This window comes from Saccopteryx bilineata, chromosome 1, assembly GCF_036850765.1.
Source record: "Saccopteryx bilineata isolate mSacBil1 chromosome 1, mSacBil1_pri_phased_curated, whole genome shotgun sequence".
Lineage (NCBI taxonomy): Eukaryota > Metazoa > Chordata > Mammalia > Chiroptera > Emballonuridae > Saccopteryx > Saccopteryx bilineata.
In genome coordinates, this window is record NC_089490.1 from 131,347,556 (window position 1) to 131,365,975 (window position 18,420).

Sequence of the window (18,420 nt, forward strand, 5' to 3'; positions counted from 1 at the left end):
CTCTCCCCGTTTCCAGCTTCGGAAAAATACAAAAAAAAAAAAAAAAAAAAAAAAGAAAAAGAAAAAGAAAAAAGAAATGATGATATCGGATCATTTACAATAACATGGATGGACCTTGATAACGTTATACAGAGTGAAATAAGTAAATCAGAAAAAAAAACTAAGAACTATATGAATCCATACATAGATGGGACATAAAAATGAGACTCAGAGACATGGACAAGAATGTGATAACAGGGGGTGTGGGGGTGGTGTGGGATGGGGCAAGGAAGGAGAGAGAGGGGGTGGGGGAAGGGAGGGGCACAAAGAAAACCAGATAGAAGGTGACGGAAGACAATTTGACTTTGGGTGAGGGGTATGCAGCATAATCAAATGTCAAAATAATCTGGAGATGTGTTCTCGGAACATATGTACCCTGATTTATCAATGTCACTGCATTAAATTTTATAATAATAATAATAATAAATAAGAAAGGAAAGGTAAAAGCAGAGGGTGTATTCAGAAAATTGAAAGTTCCACAAAAAATGTATATGAAGGAGAGAATTTATCAATGAAAATGTACGAGATAAAAATACACAAATACACAGCTTAAATCGGGGAAGGTTAAACAGCTCACACTTAAGAACAGGAAGTGAAGATAGAGCATCTAAACTTGATACTGTAAGAAACACAGTTTAAGAATTTACCTAGGACCTGGCCTGTTGGCTCAGTGGTAGATCATTGGCCTGGCGTGCAGAAGTCCAAGGTTCGATTCCCGGCTAGGGCACACAGGGGAAGCGCCCATCTGCTTCTCTACCCCTCCCCCTCTCCTTCCTCTCTGTCTCTCTCTTCCCCTCCCGCAGCCGAGGCTCCATTGGAGCAAAGATGGCCCGGGCGCTGGGGATGGCTCCTTGGCCTCTGCCCCAGGAGCTAGAGTGGCTCTGGTCTCGACAGAGCGACGCCCGGAGGGGCAGAGCATCCTCCCCTGGTGGGCAGAGCGTCTCCCCCTGGTGGGCGTACCGGGTGGATCCCAGTCGGATGCATGTGGGAGTCTGTCTGACTGTCTCTCCCCGTTTCTAGCTTCAGAAAAATACAAAAAAAAAAGAATTTACCTAAAATTACAAATATTATACATAAATAATGAAAAGTAAAAAGTGCCAAATTTTAACAGTATGTCAGCAGATAGTATTTAGAATCTAAAATCCAGAAATATAAACTCAGTACAGTATCTACAGTCAAATACAAAAATTAAAGATGACAAGAGGTGTCTGCTTTTGAGGAGCCAAGGGAAGTGAGGAGAGTAGGGAGAACAGTGTCTTTCAGTCATAAGTTCTCTTCTGTTTCAGTTTTTGCCATATGACTGCATTATTTTGATAAAAGTAGTAACTGTTCATAAGTGTACTTTTTTTGCTATCACTTTTCTTTGCTATCATTTTCAGAATGGCTAAAAAATGGTTAGAGTTTCATAAGTGGGAGGGACTTTACATGAACTATTCAATAATTGATGTGAGTGAATTGACATCTCACCAAAAAATGCAGGGGACAACTGTATCATTTAATTTCAAATTAAACTTACTTTTGTGACATTGTAGTATATATATAACAACTAGAATAAGACACACCATGCATCTCAGAGTTTCTTAAGAATTTGCTTAAATAACTGAACTAGAGTTAAGAGCAAATGGCACATCAACTTTGAGTAAATAAACATTTTAATATGTTTCTGTTAGTAATTTTGCACATTTCTTTGAAATTACTTTTTAATCAATGTGTTTATTAAATCTTCTTTTTATAACAGGAAAGTAAAATTTAGCAATTTGTTCTATATTCATAAATTACTAATTAGTAAAGATTTACTGTGTAAAGTTTCACTTTCAGGTAATAAATTTAGCTCATATATTACATAAAAAAATAAGCTAGGCAGAGAAAGACAAATATCATATTATCTCACTTATATGTGAAATCTAATGAACAAAGTGAACTGAGGAACAGAATAGAGTCAGAGGTGGGCTCACAGGAACCAGAGGAACAGCTGTCAGAGGGAAGGGGAATGTGGGGATGGGATCAGAGAAGGTGAAAGGATTAGTGAAATTATATATACATAACACATAGATACAGATAACAGGACAGCAAATCCCAGAGGGAAGGGGAGAGGGAGTTAGGAAGAGGGAGGCAAAGGGAGTGTAAATAGGGACATGGTGGTGGGGGATGAGGGTACTATATTCAATGTGACACTTGAATCCATGTTAATACAATAAATTAAAATTAATAAAAAAATTTTTAAAAGGAAATTCTGACATATGCTAAAACAAGAATGAACCTTGAAGACATTAGGCTCAGTGAAATAAGTCAAAAGGACAACTATTGTATAATTCCACTCACAGGAGATTCTAGAAGAGTCAAAAGCAAACAGAAAGTAGATGGTGGGTACCAGGGGTTGGGGGGGGGCAGAATGGGTAGTGAGTATTTAATGGAGACAACTTTATTTTGGGAAGATGAGAAAGTTTTGGAAATGGATGGTGATGGTGGTTATGCAACACTGTGAATTTACTTAATGCCACTGACCTGTACATTTTAAAATGGTCGCCTGATCAGGTGGTGGTGCTATGGATAAAGTGTCAACCTGGGACACTGAGGTCCCAGGTTCAAAATGCCGAGGTTGCCAGCTTGAGCACGGGCTCACCAGCTTGAGCATAGGATTGTCGACTTGAACATGGCATCATAAACATGACCTCATGGTAGCTTGCTTGAGCCCAAAGGTCATTGGTTTGAAGCCCAAGGTCACTGGCTTGAGCTAAGGGTCACTGGCTCAGCTGGAGACCCTGGTCAAGGCACATGTGAGAAGCAATCAATGAATAACTGAAGTGCTGCAACTACAAGTTGATGCTTCTCATCTCTCTCCCTTCCTGTCTGTCTCTGCCTCTCTTTCTCTTTCTCTCTCTCTAAAATAAATGAATAAATAAATAAATAGGTAAAACAAAACAAAACAATATCCTACATTCCACTTTTTTTTTGATATTTTATTTATTGATTTTTAGAGAGAGAGGAGTGAGAGAGAGAGAAAGAGAGAGAGAGAAGGGGAAGGAGCAGGAAGCATCAACTCCCATATGTGCCTTGACCAGGCAAGCCCAGGGTTTCAAACCGGCGACCTCAGCATTTCCAGGTCAAAGCTTTATCCACTGCGCCACCACAGGTCAGGCACATTCCACTTTTTGAATAAAAGAAACCAGAGCTCATTGGAGCAATGGTTGATCCAGAGCAGCAAAAAGAAAAGCACAGAATTAACCTGTACCATCTTGTGATAGGAGTATGTTAGATGGACATATTAGTCAATCTGAAGAAGTTTATTTATTTGTTTGTTTGATTGTTTTGCAAGAGAGACAGAGAGAGACAGAGGGACTGATAGGGACAGACAGACAGGAAGGGAGATGAGAAGCATCAATTCGTAATTGCGGCACCGTAGTTGTTCATTGATTGTTTTTTCATATGTGCCTTGACCAGGAGGTTCCAGCAGAGCAAGTGACCCCTCCTCAAGCTAGCAACCTTGGACTTCAAGCCAGCAACCTTAGGGCTCAAGCCAGCAATCCCGCACTCAAGCTGGTGAGCCCACGCTCAAGCTGGCAACCTTGGAGTTTCAAACTTGGGTCCTCTGCGTCCCAGGTTGATCCTCTACCCACTGCACCACCACCTGGTCAGGCAACCTGAGGAAGTTCTTAATGGCCAAAACTAGAACAATTTAAGCAAAAAAACAAAGAATGGTTTTATTGGATTACAACCCATGGAATAGAATAAATATCCTGAGTACATATTAATAAAAATAAATATATATATAAATAAATAAGAGAGAAGGGGCACTCTTCTCTACAGAAAAATTTCAATGAATGTACAATAATCGAGGGCAATAGAAAATCACCATTTAGAATGGGACTACATCAGACTAAGAAGTTTTTGCTCAGCAAGAGAAACTGATAACAAAATAAACAGAAAGCCAACTAAATGGGAAATGATATTTTCAAACAACAGCTCAGATAAGGGCCTAATATCCAAAATATACAAAGAACTCATAAAACTCAACAACAAACAAACAAACAATCCCATAAAAAAATGGGAAGAGGATATGAACAGACACTTCTCCCAGGAAGAAATACAAATGGCCAACAGATATATGAAAAGATGCTCATCTTCTTTAGCTATTAGAGAAATGCAAATCAAAACGGCAATGAGATACCACCTCACACCTGTTCGATTAGCTATTATTAGCAAGACAGGTAATAGCAAATGTTGGAGAGGCTGTGGAGAAAAAGGAACCCTCATTCACTGTTGGTGGGAATGTAAAGTAGTACAACCATTATGGAAGAAAGTATGGTGGTTCCTCAAAAAACTGAAAATAGAACTACCTTATGACCCAGCAATCCCTCTACTGGGTATACACCCCCAAAACTCAGAAACATTGATACGTAAAGACACATGCAGCCCCATGTTTATTGCAGCATTGTTCACAGTGGCCAGGACATGGAAACAACCAAAAAGCCCGTCAATAGATGACTGGATAAAGAAGATGTGGCACATATACACTATGGAATACTACTCAGCCATAAGAAATGATGACATCAGAACATTTACAGCAAAATGGTGGGATCTTGATAACATGATACGAAGCGAAATAAGTAAATCAGAAAAAACCAGGAACTGCATTATTCCATACGTAGGTGGGACATAAAAGTGAAACTGAGAGACATTGATAAGGGTGTGGTGGTTACGGGGGGGGGAGGGGGGAGAGAGAGAGGAAAAGGGGGAGGGGGAGGGCACAGAGAGAACAAGATAGAGGGTGACGGAGGACAATCTGACTTTGGGTGATGGGTATGCAACATGATTGAACGACAAGATACCCTGGACTTGTTATCTTTGAATATATGTATCCTGATTTATTGATGTCACCCCATTAAAAAAATAAAATTATTTAAATTAAAAAAAAAAAAGAAAATCACCATTTAAAAAGAAAAAAAAAGAATCACTGCAATTGCCACAGGAAGGATACATTGAAGGATGTCAAGATTTATACATGAAAGTTTGATGAGAAATGGAATATTTTCTGTCTCAAAGTATCTTACAAGATTCATTATCAAGGGGAAAATATTAACTTTGCAATGGAGTAACCTGGCAGATACCACCTTAATCAAGTAACTATTAACATCACCAATAATAAGACATCATGTAGCCCTTGAGATAAGGCATCACTTCTGTGGTGCTTTTGCCAAAAAGGATAGCCTCAATCTAATCATGAGGGGGAAAACATACCAAATAAGTTCAATTGAGGGAGAGTCCAAAGATAATTGACCATTATTCGCCAAAACAATGCTAATGGCATAAAAGACATAAAAAGACTGAACTGTCACAGATTGGAGGAGGCTAAGACTTGTAACCATAAATGTAGCATCCTAGACCAGAAAAAAATGACACACCAAGGTCTGTAGTTTGGTTAATAATAGTGTATCAATGTGAGTTTCCTGGTTTTAATCATTATACTGTGGTTGCAAGATGTTAATTAACATGGAGGGAAGCTGGAGGAAGGTTGTATAGGAAACTCTTGGACTATTTTCCCAACATTTTCATTATTCTGAAATTATTGCACAGTACAACGTAAGTCAAATAGAAGCCTCCAAGCACTTTCCTAACCTATAGCTTTATCTTACTCAATGCATCGGTTCTACTGAGTCTGTGCCTGAGTGGTTCCTCCATCATTTCTTCTTCTGCAAGGACCACTGAGCAGCACCGATTTTCAATGTCTGAAATAATGCTTCATAACATTCTGTCCAGTTTGCTTTTTACTTATTTCAAGCAGAAGAGGAAATCCATCTATGCTGGAAGTAATCATAGAGATATCTTAATTCCATCTTTACCAACAAACTGATAAATCAAAATTATCATAATTACCAGAAGAATTTTTGTTGGGAGAAAAATTTATGGCATTAACTAAATTGAGCCAAATTGATTCCTGGATCTTTTTAGTTTTCAATGCATTTTAGCAGTTTTCTTTTATTTTTTCTTTTTTTTTTTTAATTCATTGGAATTACTTTTATTTTTTATTTTTAAACTACAGTTACTGTACAATATATTACTGTCAAATGTACAACCTTGTAATTAGACATTTATATGACCTACAACGTGATCACCCCTATAAATCCAGCATTCATATGACACCATACATAGTTATTACAATATTATTGATTATATTCCCTATGCTGCATTCCATGCCTCATGACCATTTTTCAACCACCAATTTGCACTTCTGAATCTCTTCACCTCTTTCACCTATGCCCCCAATCCCTCTCCCATCTGACAACTGTTTTTTTGTTTTGTTTTGTTTTTTAATTTTTTTTTTTGAGATTTTATTCATTCATTTTTAGAGCGAGAGAGAGAAAGGGAGAGAGAAGGGGGAGGAGCAGGAAGCATCAACTCCCATATGTGCCTTGACCAAGCAAGCCCAGGGTTTCGAACTGGCAACCTCAGCGTTCCAGGTTGACACTTTTATTCACTACGCCACCACAGGTCAGACCCATCTGACAACTGTTAAAATGTTCCTCACATCAATGAGTCAGCCTGTTTTGCTTGTTTGTTTTCTAAATGCCACATTATTAGTGCAATCATCTGGTATATACCCTCTACGTCCATCCATGTTGCTGCAGATGGCAAGATTTCATAGTTTTTATGGCAGAATCATATTCCATTGTACATATGTACCACATAGTCTTTATTCATTCATCTATAGGTGGACACTTGGATTGCTTTCTCATCTTGGTTATTATAAATAATGCTGCAATAAACATATGAATGTATATGTATTTTTTATTTAGTGTTTTGGGTTTCTTCAGATAAATACCCAGAAGAGGATCTGCTAGAGCTCCTTCTTTGTTATAGTTTTTGTTTTAACATATATTTTGTCTGGTATAAGTATTGATACCCCAAGTTTTTTGTTTTGTTTTGTTTTGTTTCCATTTTCATGAAATATCTTTTTCCATCCTTTTACTTTCTGTCTGTGTGTGTCGTTTAGTCTGAAACAAGTTTCTTGTAGACAGCATCTGTAAGGCTCTTGTTTTGTAATCTATTTAGTCATTGTGTATTTCTTTTGATCACAGAATGTCTTTTTTTTTTTCAGAGACAGAGAGAGGGATAGACAGGGACAGACAGACAGGAACAGAGAGATGAGAAGCATCAATCATTAGTTTTTCCTTGCGCATTGTGACACTTCAGTTGTTCATCAATTGCTTTCGCATATGTGCCTTGACCGCGGGCCTTCAGCAGACCGAGTAACCCCTTGCTTGAGCCAGCAACCTTGGGTCCAAGCTGGCGAGCTTTGCTCCAGCCAGATGAGCCCGCACTCAAGTCGGCAACCTCAGGGTCTCGAACCTGGGTCCCCCGCATCCCAGTCCAACGCCTATCCATTGCGCCACCGCCTGGTCAGGCCAGAATGTCTTTGGATAGGAGCATATAATCTATTTGCATTTAAAGTAATTACTGATATGTATTTATTGCCATTTTATTACTTTTTCCTCTTCTTCTTCTTAAAGAAGGCCCTTTAACATTTCTAATGTACTGGTTTGGTGGTGATGAACTCCTTTGCCTTTTTCTTGTCTAGGAAGCTCTTTATCTGTCATTCAATATTAAATGAGATCTTTGCTGGATAGAGTAATCTTGGGTTATATATCCTTGCTTTTCATTACTTTGAATATATCTTGCCAATCACTTCTGGCCTGCAATGTTTCTGTTGAGAAATTAGCTGACAGTCTTATGGGAGCTCCTTTGTAGATAACTGATTTTCTCTTGCTGTTTAAGATTCTCTCTTTGTCTTTAACCTTTGCTATTTCAACTGTGATGTGTCTTGGTGTAGGCCTCTTTGGATTCATCTTGTTTGAGACTCTCTGTACTTCCTGAACTTGTATGTCTATTTCCTTCATCAGGTTAAGGAAGTTTTCTGTCATTATTTTTTCAAATAGGTTTATAATTTCTTGCTCTCTCTCTTTTCCTTCCAGCACCCCTGTGATGTAAATGTCAGTATGTTTGAAGTTGTTCCAGAGGTTCCTTACATGATCCTCATTTTTTAAATTCTTTTTTTCTTTTTTGCTATTTTAATGGATGTGTTTTGCTTTTTCATATTCCAAATCATTGATTTAATTTTCATCTTCATCTACTCTACTGATGATTCCCTGTAAGTAATTCTTCATTTCAGTTAGTGTACCCTTTATTTCTGACTGGTTCTTTTTTAGGTTTCTGTGTCCTCTTTCATGCTGTTGAAGTTCTCACTAAGTTCCTTGAGCATTCTTATAACCATTGTTTTGAACTCTGTGCCTGGTAGTTTATTTGCTTCCATTTTATTTAGTTCTTTTTCTGGAGACTTTTTCTGCTCTTTCATTTAGGATTTTTTCCTTTGTCTCATTTTGGCTGCTTCCCTTTGTTTGTTTCTGCATATTAGGTAGAGCTGCTATATCTCTTAGGCTTGGTAAAGTGACCTTATATAGAGATGTCTGGAAGGCCCAGAAGCACAGCCTCCTCTGCCACCAGATCTAGGCACTCCAGGTGCACCCTTTGCATGGGCTGTGTATAACCTCCTGTTATAGTTGAGCCTTGGTTTATGTTGGCATATCACCCCGAGGCTAATCAGCTGCAAGAAACAACTGTGACTACATCAGAGGATCTGCTGTGCAGGAGTTAACCCCACAGAACAGGTCTTGCTTCAGTGGGGCTTTGGTGTCCTCTGAGTTTACCCCTTGAGTGTGTTGTTTGTGGAGGTGGCTGGGTTGTAACCCTACATGGCCTGAAGCTGACCACCAGGTACACTGGCTCTGGGGCCTCCCAGAAGATGCAAGGTCAGCCACCATCTTTTCCCTACTGGCACCACCCAGTATGAGCTACAGAGCCATCTGCAGATGGCTGATACTTGGGCTAGACTTGGAGGTAGCCAAGAAAGGCCAAACTGCAAATCAAGGCTGACTGCCACCAGTGCTGGACCTGGGGTCACTTAGCTAGATGCTACACATAGGCTAGATGCTGCTTCTTTGAAATATTTTTAGGAAAGTCCAAAATGAAAGCCAAGAGAGGCCATTTGTATCAAAAAACCACTGGAAATATCTTAGGTAAGCCTACAAGTTAAGTGAGGCAAGGTCTCAGAGAACCACCAGGGTGGGATGAGCAGTGATAGCCAGGTTGATAGAAACTGAGATATAGCACTCACCTGCAGGCTCTGTTGGGGAAGGCCTCAGGAAAGGAACAATGGCTTCTGCCAGAATTTCTGTCTGGGAGAAACCTGTTCCTCCAGCCTTCACCCAAAAGTCAGACAGGTCACTTCTCTCCTCATGCTCTTGGTGCCTTTATTTAGAGCTGCTGCCTCAGTGCTGGAGCTCAGAGCAAGTGAGTCAGAATAAGTTTGTGCATGAGCCCTTTTAAGAGGAATGCCTGGAACTCCAGGAGCCTCCATCTCACTCAGCCACAATCCCTGCTGGTTTTTACAGCCAGAAGTTATGGGGACTTCTCTTTCTGACACTTTAAAACTGGGATGAAGGTTCTGATGTGGGGCTGGAACCCCTCAATCTTCATGGGGGAGCTCCACAGCCAAGATAGGCTTCCCAATTTTTAACCACCAGACATGGGTGTGGGACCAGACTGTCCCGGGTCTCTGCTCAATGTGGCTTCTCCTGTATATAGCCTTAGTTATAGGACTGTGTTCAGCTAGATTTCAGGCATTCTCAATAGTGGTTGATCTATAACTTAGTCGTATTTTGATGTGGTTGTGAGAGGTTCTGTGTACTGGGTTTACCTACACCACCATCTTGACCAGAAATCTTGGAATTACTTTTAACAATAAATTAAGCTAGCTTCTTACTAAATTAAGTTTGGAAGAGTTCTCTCCTCTACATACCCAGTCTGTGGATGTTAGCTCAAGTTCTGTAATTCCTTTGCAGACCAGATACTAAGAATATGCCACAGTAAGAAATACACCCTAAATCTCTTCAATTTAATACAACAAAGTCATGGCCTAAATGCACTCTTGCCAAAACTTCTGCAAAATTGTCTTGTGCCCAAGACAGCTGTTGTTCCAGAACTTTGGGAGGAGTGCAGGAAGAAGCGAGTGTAGAGTGGTGACTACTCAAAAAATTTTTTTTAATTTGAGAGAGAGAAAATCATCGATTTTGTTGTTCCACTCATCTCTGCATTGAATGGTTGCTTCTTTTTTTAGAGAGAGAGGAAGGGATAGAGAGAGAGAATTAGAAAGAAATATCAATTTGTTGGCAAACATATGTTGGTTAATTCTTGTATGTGTGCCCTGAGCAGGGATCCAACCACAAGGTTGGCATATTGGGACTTCACTCCAACCAACTAAGCTACCTGGCCAGGGCCAGACCACTTGCTCTTAAATGTCCCAATCTGGGCCCCAGTGACTGAGCCACCACCAAGACTCAACAACCTCCCCTGTTGAACCCCTTTGGCTTCCCAACACTCTGTCCCCACCACCTCCTTCTCCTGCCTCAGCCTTCTGCAGGCTGTTTCCACCAAGGAAAAGAAGTTGTATTGTATGTCTGCTATCCAGAAGCTCCACTCTTTCAAATGCTCTGCTGATGCAAGTAAGGGTGATGGTCAGCTTTCTGCTGGCACTGAGGAGTATACCCATATAAGAATTCATAGAGAGCCTGACCAGGCAGTGGCACAGTGGATAGAGCATCAGACTGGGATGTGGAAGGACCCAGGTTCGAGACCCCGAGGTCGCCAGCTTAAGCATGGGCTCATCTGGCTTGAGCAAAGCTCACCAGCTTGGACCCAAGGTCGCTGGCTTTAGCAAGGGGTTCCTCGGTCTGCTGAAGAAGGCCCACGGTCAAGGCACAAATGAGAAAGCAATCAATGAACAACTAAGGTGTAGTAACAAAAAAACTGATGATTGATGCTTCTCATCTCTCTCCGTTCCTGTCTGTCTGTCCCTACCTATCCCTCTCTCTGAATCTCTGTCTCTGAAAAAAAAAAAAAAGAATTCACAGAGAAACAGCAAGAAGACCCTTACTATTTTCCAAGGGACCACTGATGATTACAATAAAAATAAACTAGGAAAGGCACTTAAGAAGAAATTTGCTTGCAATGGTACTATAATTGAGCAACCAGAATATAGAGAAGTAATTCAAGAACAGGATGACCTGTGCAGAAACATAGGCTAGTTCCTCATAGATATTGGACATGCTGAGGATGACCAGCTGAAGGTTCACGGGTTTTAAGTGCTTTTGGCTCACTGAAGCTTAAAAGTGAAGATTTCCTTACAATGAGTAGAATTTCTCTTTTGTCCCTTGTCACAAGTTTAAAAATCTTGTGTAATGTAACCATTTGAGGTCTGGTTTTAACTTTGACTAGTGTAACTCTTTCATGTAATAAGCTGAAAAGTCATTAAGTAAATAAACAAACAAATAAATAAATATCCCAGTCTGAAAATAACATGGTTGATCCAGCCACAGCCCATCCATTCACCCTGAGAGGTCTAGCCCACCATTTAGAATAAGTCACATAAACACTACTTGTATTTGGTCGTTTCCCTAGAAACAAACCCTCAGACAAGGATTTCAATGCAAGGAGTGTTGTCTCCTGATAATGGTAAAGGGACACAGGGAAGAGGAAGACACCATAAGAAAGAGTTGGCGCCTGACCAGGCGGTGGCGCAGTGGATAGAGCATCGGACTGGGATGCAGAGTACCCAGGTTCGAGACCCCGAGGTCGCCAGCTTAAGCACAGGCTCATCTGGTTTGAGCAAAAGCTCACCAGCTTGGACCCAAGGTCGCTGGCTCGAGCAAGGGGTTACTCGGTCTGCTGAAGGCCCGCGGTCAAGGAACATATGAGAAAGCAATCAATGAACAACTAAGGTGTCACAATGTGCAATGAAAAACTAATGATTGATGCTTCTCATATCTCTGTTCCTGTCTGTCTGTCCCTGTCTATCCCTCTCTCTGACTCTCTCTCTGTCTCTGTAAAAAAAAAAAAAAAAAAGAACCTACGTATGTGTTACGCTACATGGAAAAGTGAGAATGAGGATTGCAGATAGAAATAGGGTTTCTAATCCGCTGCCCTTAAAATAGTAAGATCATATGGAATTATTTGGTGGCCCAAATGTAATCACAAGTGTCTTTTAAATGTGGAAGAGGAGGTGGAAGGGTCAAAGTTTGAGTGATGCAAAGTGAGAAAGATCCATGTCGTTGCTGGCTTGGAAGGTGGAGGAAGAGACCATCAGCAGAGAAGTGCAGGCAGCCTGTAGTGTAGACACTGGAAAAAGGCAAGAAAACTGATTGTTCCCAGAACCTCCAGAAAGAAATGCAGCCCTGCCAACACCTTGACTTCAGCCCAGTGAGACCCACTTTGGATCTGACTTCCAGAACTATACGATAATAAATCTGGATTGTTTTAAGCTGGTAAGTTTGTGGTAATTTGTTACAGCATCAGTCAAAAACAAACACACATACCTAAACTAATGTTTTTTCAAAATGATGAGGAAAGTCATAAAACTTTGCTGAAGGATTTTTTATTTTTATTTATTTTTTTAGTGAGAGAGAGACAGAGAGAGGGACAGACAGACAGAAAGGGAAAGAGATGAGAAGCATCAACTCATTGTTGCAGCATCTTAGTTGTTCATTGATTGCTTTCTCATATGTGCCTTGCCTGTGGAGCTCAAGTCGAGCCAGTGACCCCTTGCTCAAGTCAGCGACCTTAAGCCTCAAGCAACTATGGGCTCACGTCTATGATCCCTCACTCAAGCCAGCGACCCCTTGCTCAAGCTGGTGAGTCCACACTCAAGCCAAATGAGCCCTCATTCAAGCCAGCAACCTTGAGGTTTTGAATCTGGGTCCTCAACATTCCAGGCTGATGCTCCATCCACTGCACCACTGCCTGGTCAGGCTACTGAAAGATATTTTTAAAGAATCTGAATAAATAATGAATGAATGAGTAGATAGACAGACAGACATATACATGCACATATATAATCCCAGCCAAAATTACAAAGTGATTCAGAATTGTATCTGGGAAATAAAATGCACAGTAGTAGAAACATTGAGAGAAAACAGTGTCTTAGTGTTTATCAACTATATTGCACAACTGTCATAATTAAAACACTTGCAAGTGAATATACAATAAATTCAATGGAAGGCATAATGTAGTATGTGACTTTATTAAGAGGATGTCGTGAAGACTGAAGGGGGTGCACTGAGACTATCAACAGAATAAGAGAAATGGTCTTTAGTCTATGGAGGGGTAGGCCTTAGAGGAGAAAGGGGTCTCAGAATCTCAGGATCTCAAAGACCCTAGAAAAGGAGGAATAAAAACAGGAGTGAATGGGGCCAGAGAGGAGCTAGCAGAGCACACGCCCAAATGGCCTGGTCTCACACAGGGGGCAGGAATGGGTGTCAGGGACAGTGGCCCTCAGAGGCCTGAACACTGAGATGGGGTCTTTTCACAGATCCAGAAAAAGTCTGAATTACATTTGCTATCATTCCAGCCATCGCCACGCAGTTCCACACAGTCCTCATCTTCAACATTGTTAGGTTCCCCTTCTTTCCAGAAGCTGTGAACACCATCAGAACTATGAGTCCCCTTCTCCACCCAGAGCCCACACCTCAACCCACCCTTGAACCAGCTGGTCCATGGTCTTTGGCAGCAAATGTCTAAGAAGCAGCCAGAGGGTGGTGAATTCAGAGGCAGGGTTTTCAAAATGTGGGTTCAAACACTACCTCCTTCCATCAGTTCTGGCAAAGTAAAAATACAGATTTCTGGGCCCATACCTAGACTTAGAGAATCCAACCTCCCCCACCCCATCTCCACCATAGGCAGACACAAGACTCTGCATCTTGTCCCACTTTCTCAGGTGATTCTTTCCAATCCTAGAGTCTGAGCACTCCGAATTCAGGGTTCAGGTCTCTCCCCTACCTTTCCCTCCCATGCCATTGTTGCTGAGAGGTCACCTGAGATGGAGGGGAGTGTTGTCCACCCAGTGCCAGGACCCTTCATGGTGTTGGTCACTGAGGCCAATCCAGGTGCGCTTATTATTTCTGATATCCCAAGATTGCAGGAATTTCTAGGGGTGGTATATCAGGAGGAAGATCAGTGAAGGACTCCCATACCATGTCTGCCCACATTCTCATGGTCCCCTGCCTCCCACAAAAGTCTTTCTGTGGTTTAGCCTGTAGCCCCTACTTAAGTTGTATGTGTTCACATGTGCATTAGTATTGTATATGTGTGGAAATGCATTGACTTATTTCCCAGTTCAGTAATGTGTCAAGGGAGGGATTACTCTGAGTTTCCTTTCTTTCCATACATGGGCTCCTAACACATGATCTTCTCAAGTCCATCATGGACTCCAAGAAGCCTTCCCTGACTGCATCTCCCTCCACCCCAGAACCTCCATCTCTCAGAGGACAAAGGAGAGCTTCAGAAGGCTTTTGGTCGACCAGTCACTTGGCCCAGTCCCAGACTGAAATCTTGCCCAGCATACCTGCTCTTCAGCATTGTCAATGATCACCAGCTGGGCGTTCATTTCCTCACAAGCAGAGACAGAACCTTTCCAGGTGTTTTGGCTCCGGGAGAAGAAATAACAGCTTCCCCGGAAGAACTCCCAATTCCAGGGGCAGGAACGGCACAGACGAGCTGAGGAGCAAGGGCAGGGTTGGGTTGGCCAGTTAGGGAGATGGGCTGCTAAGCTTCCAGGCCCCCAACACCAGCATCAGATCTGGGGGACCCAGGGCTAGGCCCTTTTGTTCAATGGTCCACTCAGTGCCCGAAAAAACCCACAAGAAAAATCCTATCTCTTCCCTGCTGTTTTCAGACTGGCAGCTGTGGAAGGTGAGCCTCAGCCCGACCTGTGACCCCCGTAATCCCTCCTGACCTTAATGTTTAAACCTTACTCAGGGTGGCATTCATCCAGGTCAGCTGTTGGTGTATCTCCTCCAGGTCTGATTGTATCCGCTCTTCTGAATTGACCACTGGAAGAAGAGGACTTCAGTTATTAAGTACCAACTGTGTGCTTGATGCAGAGAGGGCCCCATGAGTTCTGTATCTCACAGTAACCGTGAGAGTGACCCCTTTCTCATTATACAAATGAGAAAACTGAGCCTTAGAGAACAACCTGTCCAATATTGCTGGCCCCTAGGACACCACACACGGGTCCAACACCATCCCCAACTCTTGCCTACCTTCTGCCCCATAGTAGTGGCTTGTCTAAAGTCATGCAGCCCAGAGCCCTCTCCCACTTCAGAACCCAGCCTCTGACTCCTCACCCGGGCTGTGGCTCCCTCGATGGTCCATCTCTCTTGGCAGGGATTGTTGGATCCTGGAGACTAAAACAGAGCAGAGAATTCCTCTTCTGTGAGTGTCACCTGTATGCCTGATCCTGTGCCAAGTTTGGTTTCAAGTCCTCTGAGAACCTAAACTCCTCCCAAACCCACCTGGAAGAAGATGAGCCACATTTCACAGATGAGGAGACAGGCTCAGAAAGAGGTGGTAACCAGCCTACAGCCACACCAGAGATGACAAACAGTCCAATTAACCCAGTCCTAGAGGTTTTGAGAACTGTGGAAAAGTGCAAAGCATCTCAAAAGGAAAACCCTAAGGGACTCAGGATTTCCAGACCCAGACCCTGACTTACCTTGAACCAGGGTGGTCAGCAAGAGCATGAAGAGACCCAAAGAGATGAGAAGCACCATCAGAGGGAGAGGGGCCCTGGCCAGACACCCTGCAGGATAGACGGAGCTGAGGACTAGGAACAAACCCTGTCCACCCCACCCATGCTGACCCCTTCCCCAGGTGCCTGCTCCTAAACCACCCACCCCAGTACCTGGCAAGCTTCGTGAGCTCTTGAATAGGCCAAGGTCTTTCTCAGCCCATCTCTGGCCTTGAAATATCTTCCTCTCCTCTGAACAGAACAGAATACATTCATCTGAGCTTTGAAGCCTGTTGAGCCCTGCTGGAGACCTGGCCCTCTCTCCTCCATGCAGGCTGGAAGCCAGAGCTGGGACTCCCCCAGGACTCTGGATCCCGGCTCTCCTTACCATCACCCCAGTACTGATGCTCAGCCTCATCAGAGCCACCTGATTCCTTGGGGACATGAATCTCTGCCATCCTCTTCTCCTCTCCCTGTTCTTTTGTCCAACTCCTCTCTGGACTATGGTTTTTATAACCTCATGTATTGCTCTCAGCAGCCCCTCCTCAGGTCTATTTCTTCCCAACTCAGAAAGAAGAACAAGGAACTATAGGGAACACCACTTCCTCTCAGAAAAGTCAAAGGGTGGGGGATAAAGATTAAATGCCTGACACAGCTATGAAAGAAGTCACTTAGGGTGGGGCAGAAGCTTTGCAGTCAGTGCTAGTGCCAAGAGGCACTGTTCCAACCCCTATGCAGTCCTGGGACCTTCAACCCTCATCTAATCAGAGCTTGTTTCTTCAGCTGTAAAATGGGACAATTACTCTGCCTCTTTCTGTTATTGTGTGGTCTAATACAGTATACTTATAATAGGTATAAGTTTCCTGTCCTAATGATAAATATTCAGTAGTAATGGCACTTAGCACATGCCCTCCAGCACACTGTGCTGTGCAGTCTCCCTTGCTGCAGCAAATAAGAAACCACAGGTGTGCTCCTGGTGGTCTTTCACTGAGGACCACTGACAGTTCTCACAATAGGCCTATGAAAATGTACAGTTATGGCCCTGGCCAGTTGGATCAGTGGATAGAGTGTCAGCCCAGCATGTGGACATCCAAGGTTCAATTCCCAGTCAGGGCACACACAAGAAGTGACCATCTGTTTCTCTCCCACTTCTCTCTCTCTCTCTCTCTCTCTCTCTCTCTCTCTTTCTCACTAAAAATAAAATAGGAAACAGAGGAAAGGAGCATGGAATACCCCCAAACAAAAACAAATGACAGAAACATAAAAGAAAGGAACCAAAGGAGACACAGAACTACCAGAAAACAAAATATAAAATGACTATAGGAAGTCCTCATGCCTCAATAATTATCCTAAATGTAAATAGATGGAACTCACCAATAAAGGAACACAGAATAGCAGACTGAATCAAAAAATAAAACCCAACCATATGCTGCTTTCAGGAGACATATTTAGGTTTCAGGCAAAAGTAGACTCAAAGTGAAAGGCTAGAAATGATTCTCCAAGCAAAAAGTACCCAAAGAATACCAGGTGTAGCCATACTTATATCTGACAATACTGACTTCAAGATAACAAAGGTAACCAGAGACAAAGATGGACATTTCATAATGATACAGAGGACACTACATCAAGATGACACAACACTTCTTTTTAATTTATTTTTTATTTGTTATTTATTCATTTTAGAGAAGAGAGAGAGAGAGTGAGAGATAGAGAAAGAGAGAGAAAGGGAGGAGGAGCAGGAAGCATCAACTCTCATATGTGCCTTGACCAGACAAGTGCAGGGTTTTGAACCGGTGACCTCAGTGTTCCCAGGTCAACGCTTTATCCACTGTGCCACCACAGGTCAGGCTAAATAAAATCTTTTTAAAGATAAAATATATATATATTATATATAATATATATATATTATATATATAATCATAATCAAGTGAGATTCATTTCAGGAGCACAAAGATGGTTCAACATATATAAATTAATCAATATAATAAACCTCATCAACAAAACAACAGACAAAAAACATATGATCCTATCAATAGATGCAGAAAAGTCTTTTGATAAGATACAACATCCATTTATAATTAAAACACTGATTTAAATGGGTATAAAAGGAAAGTAACTCAACATAATAAAGGCCATATATGACAAGCCCTCAGCCAATATCATACTAAATGGTAAAAAACTGAATGGGCCTGACCAGGCGGTGGCACAGTGGACAGAGCGTCGGACTGGGATGTGGAAGACCCAGGTTCGAGACCCCGAGATAGCCAGCTTGAGCGCGGGCTCATCTGGCTTGAGCAAAAAGCTCACCAGCTTGAGCCCCAGGTCGCTGGCTCAAGCAAGAGGTTACTCGGTCTGCTGAAGCCTCAGGGTCAAGGCACGTATGAGAGAGCAATCAATGAACAACTAAGGTGTTGCAATGAAAAACTGATGATTGATGCTTCTCATCTCCCTTCATTCCTGTCTGTCTATCCCTCTCTCTGACCCTCTGTCCCTATAAAAACAAAAACTGAATGGTTCTCCTCTAAAATCAGGAACAAGAGAAGGTTGCTCACTCTCTCTACTCTTATTCAACATAGTCCTGGAAATCTTCACCAGAGTGATCAGACAAGAGAAAGAAATAAAAGGCATCCATATTGTGAAAGAAGAAGTAAAGGTATCTCTTTTTGCAGATGACATGCTTCTGTATATAGAAAACTCCAGAGACACCACCAAAAAACTTTAGAAACAATTAATAAATACAGTAAAGTCACAGGATACACAAATAATAT

At 42.0% G+C, this 18,420-nt stretch overlaps 2 protein-coding genes across 2 annotated transcripts; one reads left to right on the forward strand and one right to left on the reverse strand.

Annotated features, from left to right (window-relative positions):
• Positions 1-10,546: 10,546 nt before the first annotated feature.
• LOC136320094 (eukaryotic translation initiation factor 1-like) lies at positions 10,547-11,177 on the forward strand. Its single transcript, XM_066253240.1, has 2 exons — positions 10,547-10,653; positions 11,000-11,177. Exons 1-2 carry the CDS (start codon positions 10,547-10,549, stop codon positions 11,175-11,177), a joined length of 285 nt encoding a protein of 94 aa, XP_066109337.1.
• A 1,958-nt stretch (positions 11,178-13,135) lies between these two features.
• LOC136320095 (CD209 antigen-like protein C) lies at positions 13,136-16,220 on the reverse strand. The gene is made up of 8 exons (XM_066253241.1): positions 16,041-16,220; positions 15,827-15,904; positions 15,638-15,724; positions 15,270-15,329; positions 14,898-14,975; positions 14,489-14,640; positions 13,959-14,071; positions 13,136-13,561 (listed from the first exon to the last, which is right to left on the reverse strand). Exons 1-8 carry the CDS (start codon positions 16,108-16,110, stop codon positions 13,420-13,422), a joined length of 780 nt encoding a protein of 259 aa, XP_066109338.1. The 5' UTR covers positions 16,111-16,220; the 3' UTR covers positions 13,136-13,419.
• Between the last annotated feature and the right edge of the window lie 2,200 nt (positions 16,221-18,420).